This window comes from Cibotium barometz, chromosome 36 (genome assembly GCF_041138505.1).
Source record: "Cibotium barometz isolate CiBa-2024 chromosome 36, ASM4113850v1, whole genome shotgun sequence".
NCBI lineage: Eukaryota > Viridiplantae > Streptophyta > Polypodiopsida > Cyatheales > Cibotiaceae > Cibotium > Cibotium barometz.
In genome coordinates, this window is record NC_141081.1 from 2,167,025 (window position 1) to 2,177,769 (window position 10,745).

General features: G+C 35.7%; 1 protein-coding gene across 1 annotated transcript; it reads right to left on the reverse strand.

Moving 5' to 3' along the window:
* Window positions 1-5,291: 5,291 nt before the first annotated feature.
* Window positions 5,292-10,139, reverse strand: LOC147617401 (aspartyl protease family protein 1-like). The gene is made up of 10 exons (XM_086775655.1): window positions 9,529-10,139; window positions 9,271-9,415; window positions 7,493-7,737; window positions 7,117-7,344; window positions 6,803-6,938; window positions 6,631-6,698; window positions 6,443-6,548; window positions 6,272-6,332; window positions 5,768-5,839; window positions 5,292-5,687 (listed from the first exon to the last, which is right to left on the reverse strand). The coding sequence occupies exons 1-10, from the start codon at window positions 9,852-9,854 to the stop codon at window positions 5,524-5,526; spliced, it is 1,551 nt and encodes a 516-aa protein (XP_086631781.1). The 5' UTR covers window positions 9,855-10,139; the 3' UTR covers window positions 5,292-5,523.
* Between the last annotated feature and the right edge of the window lie 606 nt (window positions 10,140-10,745).

Below are 10,745 nucleotides of genomic sequence, written 5' to 3' on the forward strand. Positions count from 1 at the left end.
TGGGATTGGATCGGGCTAGACTTAGTCTATGGATCTAGCTTAAGCATAAAATTGATTAAACACATCATCACAATTGTAGCGCGAGGAGATTTATGGTATTGATGTGTTACTCATTATGATATGTGATATGGACATATGATATATGCATGTTATGGAAAGATTTGTATGATGTATGTTTTTCTTTTATGAAATTATTGTTTTTCAAAGTAGTGTGTGTGTGAACTTATCTTTAGGGTGTGTGTGAGTAAAGTGGCAATTTTAATTATGGGTGTATGAGTTCAAGCTGGCTTCTAGGTCTAGTGGAGGGGGAAAGGCTAGACCCATGGGATTAGATGGATCTAGGATGAGCCTATGGATCTCGTATATCGATTTCATAGTGCGAGGAGATATATGGTAATGATATGACATTAATGTGTTACTTACGATATGTGATATGGACGTATGATATGCATGTTATGGAAAGACTTGTATGATGTATGTTTTTTAATGAAATGATTTTTTTTCTCAAAGTAGTGCATGTTTGAACTGATATTTAGTGGTGTGAGTAAAGTGGCAATTTCATTTATGGGTGTGAGAGTTCACATTGGCTCCATAGGTCCCTTGATGAAGAGTAGAAAGCTAGACCCATGGGATTGGCTCCATAGGTCCAGTGAAGGGTAGGAAGCTAGAGCCATGGGATTGGACAGGTCTAGGATGAGCCTATGGATCTAGTTTAAGCAGAAAAAGGACTAAATGCTAAAAAAGTAGGCAACAAGGTGACTTACAAGTAATTTTTAAAGCAAAAAAACTTGTGTTCTTTAGAACGAGGAAACATGAGACGAGTAGTTTAGCCTGGCTAAAATAACCTATGAGACATAATATATATCATGAAGACCTTGACAATATTGAGCTAAATTTATAGTCTAGCAAAAGAAAAAGAATCCTACTAATCAATAGTAGATCTATAATGCCAAGAATAAAAACAATCGTTTGGGTGTGGTTTTTGTGTTTGGCTTAGTTTAGTTTTGGTACACTCACAAAAATTGTGTGTGTGTGTGTGTGTGTGTTTGCGTGTGCGCACACATGCATGCTTGTGTGCTAAGATGAAGAAAAGGACATTCCACAAATAATTTTTTCAACACTAGTCCTGTAAGTGGATTTTCAAGACTTTTGTAGAAAATGTATTTCTTTTTAACTATATAGGTCACCTTATACATGGGCATGTTGTAGTCTTTGAAAAATACACACTAAAAAACAACTTGTCTCTCAATCCCTTCCATTCTCTATGTCTATATTGTTTGTGTATTGCATTTTATTAATCTCTTAACCTCCTCTTATTGATACTTAGGCATTTTTAGGCATTGACAGCACATGCTAACATGAAACTCAATTGTCTTCTTGTTATGTTGACCCCCAACATATATACGATTTTTACATACCTAGAAAGACCATATTAGAGGGAATTCGAAAAAATCCCATTACTTTGGGATTTTTTTTTCAATATACTTTTTGGTGTATCTTTAGCATTCCAAATCTAAAGTTGTCAAAGAATGTGGATTTAGAACCTACTCTTCAAGAGCTTTCCAATGTTATATGATATGTTTTTGACAAAATCTTAAAAGCCCCCATTTTTTTATCTTGCAAAATGGGAATGGGATTTTTCCAAACTCCCTAATATGGTCTTTTGATTATAAAAAATGCTATATAGCACTCTCTTGGACTATATAAGTTGCTATGAAGAAGCATAGATAATGCTATATAAAACTCCCTCCAGTTACTATATATATTGATATGAACCATAGACAATGCTATATCACACTCCCTAAGACTACTGTATATATTGATATGAAGCATAGACAATGCAATATAACACTATCTCAAACTACTATAGATATTGCTATGAAGAATCATAGATAATGCTAATAATATAGCACTCCCTCATGCTACTATATATATTGATATAAACCATAGACAATGGTATATCACACTCCCTAAGACTAATATATATACTAATGTGAAGCATAGAAAATGTAATATAACACTATCTTAAACTGTTATATGGCAAATTGGTACATTGCAAAGGCTTATGCCACTACTTAGTTGAAAAAGTACAATTAATTATGAATAATTCATGGGAAATAGTTATATACCTGAGGTTCATCCAGAAAATGTAGAGGGTGTTCTAAATGTTGCTTCCTTCCATTTAGATAACAACAAATATCCTTCTTGTTAGGTGCCACATGAGTTTTCTAGATCCAAAAATGTGAGACAAGTTCTTTTAATTTATTTCTCAACACATCATTGCATTGTTTCCTTTTGCACATACCTAAAGACAATAAACTTTCATCCCCATTAATTTCTTATCATTTGTCTCTGGCTACATATAAATTCCTTTTGTGCATCTTCAAAAATTTTAAAACTTTGGGAGTACTCGTGCTTCTTCATCATGGAATCAATTCACCAACATCAACAAACTACTTTGTTTGAGGAAGAGTTCATCCAATGGTTTTAAGTTGTTTACCAATTGCAATGAGTTCTTGAGAGCAAAAAAGACACAAGAATCACTCGAATTTTCCTTCCCATTGGCCATAATATGATAAGGATGATTCAAGACATGGTTCATAGTGTTTTTCTCATATTGCTTTTACTAAAACCTTCTATCTTTCATAAAAGTTAGTTCATAATATTGCTTGGAATTTTTCTCCTCTCTTTGAAATCATCTTGCTAACCATTGACATTTTTTCTAAAATGATTCTATAAATTACCTCTTCTATGTTGTTTATCTTGTTTCTTGTAAGTTTCATAGTTTCTTGGAAGTTTCATAGTTTCTTATTATATGTAATTCTAAATGCATAACAATACTTCTACTTGAAGTATTGTTAGGCCCTTTATGTGTTTAGAGGTGACATAGTTTTCCCCATTGAAATGCCCAGCTTTTTCCATTGTCACAATAATGGAGAAATAATACTAGAAAATATTGATAGTAGTAAAATAACATCTTCTTGAAGAGAGATGATACAAGTTACGGGAAGTAACAGAGTATCTATTGAGCACATAAGAAAGGCAACAATAAGTTATTGATTAAAGAGGATAGAAAGGATGAAAACACGAGAATAAAAATATGATACAATATTGGATATCAATAGTAACATCACCTTGCTTGAAGTAAGATGATATAAGTTGACACAATGGTTGCTAACCACAAAACAAAGACCGAGATTAATAAGAGGATGAGAAAAAAAAACAAAAGAAATGTAGGATGTCATAGCCATAGTAGAGGAGAAATCAGAATCTAACTGGCCACATTACTTAACAATTACCATTCAAAAAGAAATGGTGGTAGTGTCATTTACAAAATAGCTAAACTTGAACTATTCCACTTGATATTTTTTTAAAAACTATGCTTGTTGTGTTATCAAGCACATACATTTAGGATGTTGCTTTTGGGTCCACCTTAGTGTGCTTCCACATTTTTACCTTGGATGTCTCTTCTTCTTTAACACCTAGTATTGAAAATTTTTAGAACATGTCTTTTGGGTTGATATATGGCATCTTGGCTTGTGCTCACCTCTCTTGACGATTCAAAGGCTCTCAATTTCTAACTCTATCTCCATCTCCACATGGATTCAAGTTTTGATGGCTCTAAAACATTTTCAAGTTTTAATGATGTATGTTGCATTTTAGATTGAGGATTGGGGGTGCTTGGCTTGGTTAGATGTGGTTGCCTTGCATTCTTGATTATCTTGCACTTGGGAGATTTCCATCACATGCATTTTTTTATAAAATCATTGGTTTCACTTTGCAAATTGGCACCTTGCCCTTCTCACTTACTCATATTTCTTCAATTAGACTCCATTCCTTCATCGTGACTTGAGCCTATGGCTTTACAACAAAGGAAGGGGGCGGGGGACTCTTAAACTGAGGATTGGGTTGCTTGGCTTGGTTAGATGTGGTTGCCTTGCATTCTTGATTATCTTGCACTTGGAAGATTTCCATCACATGCAATTTTGATAAAATCATTGCTTTGACTTTGCAAATTGGCACCTTGCCCTTCTCACTTACTCATATTTCTTCAATTGCACTCCATTCCTTCATCATGACTTAAGCCTATGGCTTTAGGGCATTACCATGCTTACTTTGGACAACAAACGAACCGGGGTGGGGGAATCTTATTCGTATTCCTTTCTTCTCCTTCTTCCTTCTCCTCCTCCTCATCCTCCTTGTCTAGATAGAAATAATAAAAGACATAAGAACTCATCTCCTCTCCTTTTTCTTCTTACTTTTCTCTCTCTTATTCTTCTTACTTTCCTTTTTATTCCTCCTCCTCTTCCTTCTTTTCAAATTTGAACTCCAAAGAATCTATCCGATATGGTTATATAAGTTGGAAATACATTGGCAACACACTTGACATAGTTTTTAAAATTTCTTTCATTCTATGAAGGTTTTCATTCCATAGTTTAGATCTCGTTTCATGGAATGGCATCTAATGAGACTACAAAGTCATAGATTTCTTATAGGAATTAAGCCTCACTTTTCCCTATAGTCATTATCATCTAAAGTGATATCTTCTTAAAAAAAGACATGCTATTCTATTATAGCACACAATTGTGAAACTATTCTCACATGATAAACTAAACATTTAGGTTTTAAAATGTTAGATATGCAAAGAACACCATATTGGGGAATATGGAAATTTCCCATAAGTTTGGGACACATGGTCAAATCTTTGGATTAATCATAACTTGAACACCGTTAGTCCAAATTGAGCGCTCTATAGCTCACTAGATTCCATTTTCCAAGCGCTTTCCAACAATAGGTCACATGATATGGTTTTGAAAAATTTATAGGCATGTTATCCAGGTCCCACCTTTTTAGTATTCAAAAAATGGGAGTTGGGAAATTCCCAAACTCACGAATATAGTGTTAAAGGTTTTATGTTCAAGACTTCAAAACTTGATAAAAGAGTCTAGAGTTTTTAAGACTTGATAAGAAAGAGTGGAGTTTTTCAAGAAGATAGCAGCCAAAAAGGGAATGGTCAAAGAAGAAGAGTAATAACTTTTTTGTATTTTTTAATTCTTTTTACTTTTCTAGCACTCATGCAAATAACAAGAAGAAGAGGCCTTCTTTTCTTCTTCTAGAGCTTTTATTTCTTCTTATTTGTCTCCTTCTTTTCCTTCTACTACTTCTTCTTCTTCTTCTTCTTCATCAACACCTTATTTTTCTTTTTCTTCTTCTTATTCTTAACTTATGTAAAGATAACACATCAAGAGTATATCCATTGAGAAGCATGAGAATGAATGGAGAAGAAAATATACTCAAATTGTAGATACCCTCAAGTACCTCAATTTTTTTTTAATTTGTACATTCCCCACAAAATAAAGAGAATATAGAAAACACATGAATAAAAGATAAAGTTGTTTGTGCAAGGCTTCCACAAATATATATAGTCTAGATGTTGAAGGATATGAAAGAATTTCATGATATTCCCTACTGTAAAATCATAAAAAAAATTTAAAAATTATTATTTTATAAATATTAAGATGATTAAATAAATATAAATAATATTATAAATGACAAACATAATGTGAGAGGAAAAGAGATTATGGATAGATTATGTGAAGCCGCTCTAGATGATAATGGTGTGGAATCTCTAATTGTTGATGAAGCTTCTTGTGGGCTTGCAGCCATAGATGCATTTAAATTATAACCTGTATAAAAGAAATCTTAAGTTAAGATAACCAAAACAACATTGACAACAAAAAGTACATGTACAAACTTTAATACTCACAATCAGATGATGCCCAACTAAAAATCATCGATTCTTGATCAAAAAAGAACTCATATCCTCCCATAAAATTCTCTGTAATTGAAAGTCCATGCTTCTTGTCAATGATTTAAATATATATATATATAAACCATGATTCTACATAAGAGTCCCTTCATACTTCAGTGTGCAAGGCTTTCAAATAACTATAGTCTGTATTTATTAACATCTAACATATTTTCTAATTTGTTTAATTCTTTCATTCATGTGTCTTTGTAAAAGTCAGCAAACTAAGCAACCATTCTCGTTTTTTCCTTAACCATAGTTAAAAAAATACTAGGTGGAAAAAGAGAGTGTCTGTGTGTATTCGGGTGCTCATGCATGCATACATACATCTATGCATTCCTACATACGTATATATGTATAGTTGAGTCAACAAAAAGGTACGTCTTTGTAAATATTTCCTCTTTTGAGGCGAGTGTGGAGAGAGAGAGAGAGAGAGAGAGAGAGAGAGAGAGAGAGTCTCACGTCCAATGATGCCAGTTGTTGAGGTTTGTGTGATTCCCAAACAAAAGTATTGTACATTACCCTAGAATGCAAAAACGAGTCACATAAGATTATCTTGAAAGATAACGTACTATGTAAGTGGAAAGATATCTAAATTTTATAGGTTAAAAAACTAAATGTTTGCCTTATTACCTCTAAATCGTTGTAATACACATATGGGGACGATGTGATGTCCCAAGTACTCCCTCCAGAAAAAGTTATTGTCAAACCAGGGAGTGAATTTAGATCATTGGAGTCACTAAAAAACATCAAAATGTGTGAGATAAAGTAATATGTCAGTAAAAGTAGGATGGTTTGACATAGAAGTTTTAGAAGGAAACCTTATATTCCAACAATAGTTAAAAGATCCTTTGAGCTGAAACTGTGGCAAATTGATCTTTTGGTTGAACTACATGTAAAAGATCATGTGTATTAGTAGTGAGAATTCAGATGAATAATATTGAGCTAAAATGGTGATTACCCATCTTAATGTTTCCAAAAGAACTTACTCACAATATCACCAAGATCTTGATAGGTAGATTCGGGCAAGGTAGTGTAAGATGTCCCCGTATCAAAAATCAAGATTTCTGAAACTCCTAAAGACTCGCCATCGATAATAAATTTTGTTGCATTGACAACATAGTAAGCACTACAATGCATCAAAATGGCATGTCAAAAAAATCAATATAAAATATAAAATGATCATATTTATCATACGCTAAAAGTATAAAACAACTACATTAAACCAATATATCATTTATAATTCTAGCTCTTTAGTGAATTTGGAAAAATGCAAGAAGGAACTAAAAGTAAGAGTAGCATGTTACCTTGGGCTAGTTGCAACAAGAGATGTCTTTTGGAGCCCCTCTTTTCCTTGACTTCCAAACACAAGCCTTCCAGATGAATCAGAAGATGAAAAGCACATCGAGAAAGAGTTTGAGACTATTCCATTTCTAGCTAGGGTGCTTGGTACCGAAATATCATCTGGTCCAAGTCCAAATAAGCCATCTGGAGCCGCACCTTCAAGTAGGTCACCCGTTTGCACTTCACCACATCTATAAAGGTGAATGAAAGGAAAACTTTTAGGAGGCTCCACCTTGATAGAGTTTTAAGATGTCTATTGTTCCTTGAATGAGAATGCAAATGTCAATCAATCATTGAAAAATAAATCCTCATCTAACAAGATCTATAGTGCTACCATACCCAAAATAGATAGGTGTGGTGATAGTACCACCATTTGATGTTTGAGAATTTAAATATAGAACATCTTGCACAATTACTCCGGAGGTGGATGTGTTTGATGACATATAGGTCACAACATAGTTGCAGTTCTCATTTGCACTACTACAATTACTCGAAGATAAACTGCTTGAGCATAAGGAGTCACTACAAGCAACAGATTTGCTTGTGTTTGAGTTTGATTGGCTGTATACCGAAAAATCAAGATTCTGCAAAAGCATGAGAAAAAAAGAGTGTGAAGATTAATGTGAAAGATTGATTCTAGAGACTAGTGTATGGTATACTACTGCAATCAAAAATTGTATAGTCAAGACCTACTTCTTGATTTCTTATGCTACTTCTTTGAATTTTACCTTAGTTTCCTTTATAAGCTCGATTGGGTGCAGAAATATATCCAAAGAACATTCGTAGAGCTAGGGTGTAATGTGGAGCTAGGATGCCATACGTGTTTCAAATCACTTACAAAGCCTTGTCCTCCCTCATTGTTAGAAGAGAATATAAGGGTCAAAAGGAATTACTTTAGGCAACTAGCTTATGCATCAGACTACCCCCTCCTCCCTTTTTGCAGTTTCTCAAACAAGAAAAAAGGGAAAGCATATTCTTGGTTTTTGAAAAAGATGAATAACATCTTTCATTTTAGTGCAAAGTAATGGCATCTCTCTCTCTCTCTCTCTCTCTCTCTCTCTCTCTCTCTCTCTCTCTCTCTCTCTCTCTCTCTCTCTCTCTCTCTCTCTCTATGCATGATAGAGAGATAGCTCATCAATTCATTACTAGTTTAGGTGGAGGCAAATGAGCTCTGCACAATTATGTTGAGCTTTTTCACGGGAGGATAGTTGTAGGTAAGAGAGTCAACAACAACAGATAGGAAATCGAGGGGGTGTGCGACTACGTCAGCTCAACCAAGCATCATAAATCGATTGAAAATACCTAAGCATCATAAACCTGCTAGTGGGCATTATCCAACCAAGCATCATCAATTGATTGAAACTACCTAAGCTACATAAACTTGCTAGCGTGAATAGTAATAATCCACTAGGGTGAATAATAATATTACTAACCAACTAAGACTTTAAAGAGTTTTTGAAGATTTCCAAACTTTAGAAGTGTGTTCACCTAGTACCAATGGAGCGAGCGAGCTCCAACTCTACTCTTGTGGATATGTTTTTGAAGGTGGAAATGTTAGATTGTGACACACATGTCAATGACGATCACTTTTGGTTTTTATGGGGTATTTTTTAAAAGCTTTTATGAGGCAATTTTGACTTCGTGTGATGATGAGTCGTGATTGATGGAGTGCTTTGTTGCAATGCTAGAAAAAAGCATTTTCACTAACCAATCAAAATAAGGAGAGATGTTTACTTTTATCGATTGACGAAAATTGTTGGCCATTAATTTCTAGGCAAGTAAAAAGTTTCGACAGTTTTTTTCGGAATTGAGCCATGAAAAACACACTAAAGGATGGTTTTTGAATGACATTGTTTTGTTGGCCCCCCTTTTGCATGTGAAGTGCTCTTGTGATAGCTACTGGAGGGAGTCCAATGTGCTCGGTGTGAGAACACACTCTAAAGCTCTCAAGTTTACTGAATTGGGCAAGTGCAAAGAGGTCATGGTGGTACTTGAATTTTATTTATTTTTTAAAACCAACCAAATAACAATTAAAAAAATGAGAAATTTCATTGGTTTATGCAGACATGGCATTAGCATTACAATTTTGGATGTGGGTGTGAGAGAGTAAGACATACCAAGCTTTGCAACCCATAGCTTGCCCAGTTGGTGGAAGAGCATTGTTGGCAATTGCAAGGCACCCACAAGAGATCACTTCCGGTGTCAAGCGCCACTAGGAAGGTTAAATTGGGGGTTCCGATTTGGATTAAGGAGTAATGCAACCTAATTAATCAAATCAGCATGAAGGATGGAGCAATAATAAAAAATGAATAAAGATTGTGATTAAGGAGAAGATCAATCAAATACATACAATTAATGAAGCAATAAGCACCCACCCGGCCAAGGCAGCTGAGTAGACGGTCTCATTGGTGGGTGAAAGGGAGTAGGATCCATCCTGTGAGCTGATCAAGCCTCTGCTGGCATGTCTATGGCGGTCACGCTTCATGAGCTCCTCGTGGTGTTCCAAGGTCCCCTTTGTGGTCCACCCTCCCTGCACTGGCTTGTTCCTGGCCTCCATCAAGGCCTTGAACTCGTCTGAGTACCTGTAAATCATGTCCATGTGGAACGTGCCTGCAGCAACGCAATTGCCCACCACAAGAAGGAGCCCAACCAGGGCGCCCAAGGAGATCAAGAGCCTGCGTTTTGCTAATCCTCGGCTCATAATACTAATCGTTGGATTAATTGCAAAGGCGGAGCGTTAATCGCAGGAATTGCGATGGATGAAATTGGCAAGCCTGGCAAAGGCGGAGGGTTAATCAAGATGATCAGTAGGAATGGCAAAGGCGGCAATCAAAATGATTAGTAGGAATGCGGAGGGTTAATAATGATGATTATAAAGGAGGAACCGCAGGGGGTTAATCAAAACGATGGTTAGGAGCGTGTTGAGATATAGTCACGATAGGAGAGGTAGCGTGGAAGAGGCAAGTGCCAACTAATCTTTGAATTGTCTTCTCATCACTAATCTAACTCATATATAACACACACGTACATGAGCACGCCAGTGCCACGGGTCCCCACCACCCAAAAAAAACAAAGAGGAATTTTGCCAAGGCGCCCGCCCAACCCAAAAATGGGACGTTGGCCGCCCTTGTTGGACTCTCACATCTGCCTTTGACTAAGCACGTAGAGGCTTCAACAGCATGCACAATTTGCCACGTCAACGTTCCCTTCACACTCACCCCCACACACACAAACCCTTCCTCTCACCTACCTTCTTCCAAAGCTCAATGGTAGTGGTACTACCTACTATCAACCATAGAAAGAAAGAAAGAAAGGACTCCTTTGCAACACTCCTTCACAATTCAAACAAGACGACGGAAATGAAGGTTCTAGAAATCGAGTACACCCGCCCCTTATAGGCCATATATGTTTGGCATGATTTTAACATCGAAATGATCCGAACCCTCTCTCATGATTTAGACACCTTAACTTTTTGTTGGTCTTTCCAAGACTATGGTACTATTTTGATGATTACTAAGTCTACTACAAAAGTTGAAGAACAAATAGTATGTGTGTGTGTGTGTGTGAGAGAGAGAGAGGTTTTAGTATAGAA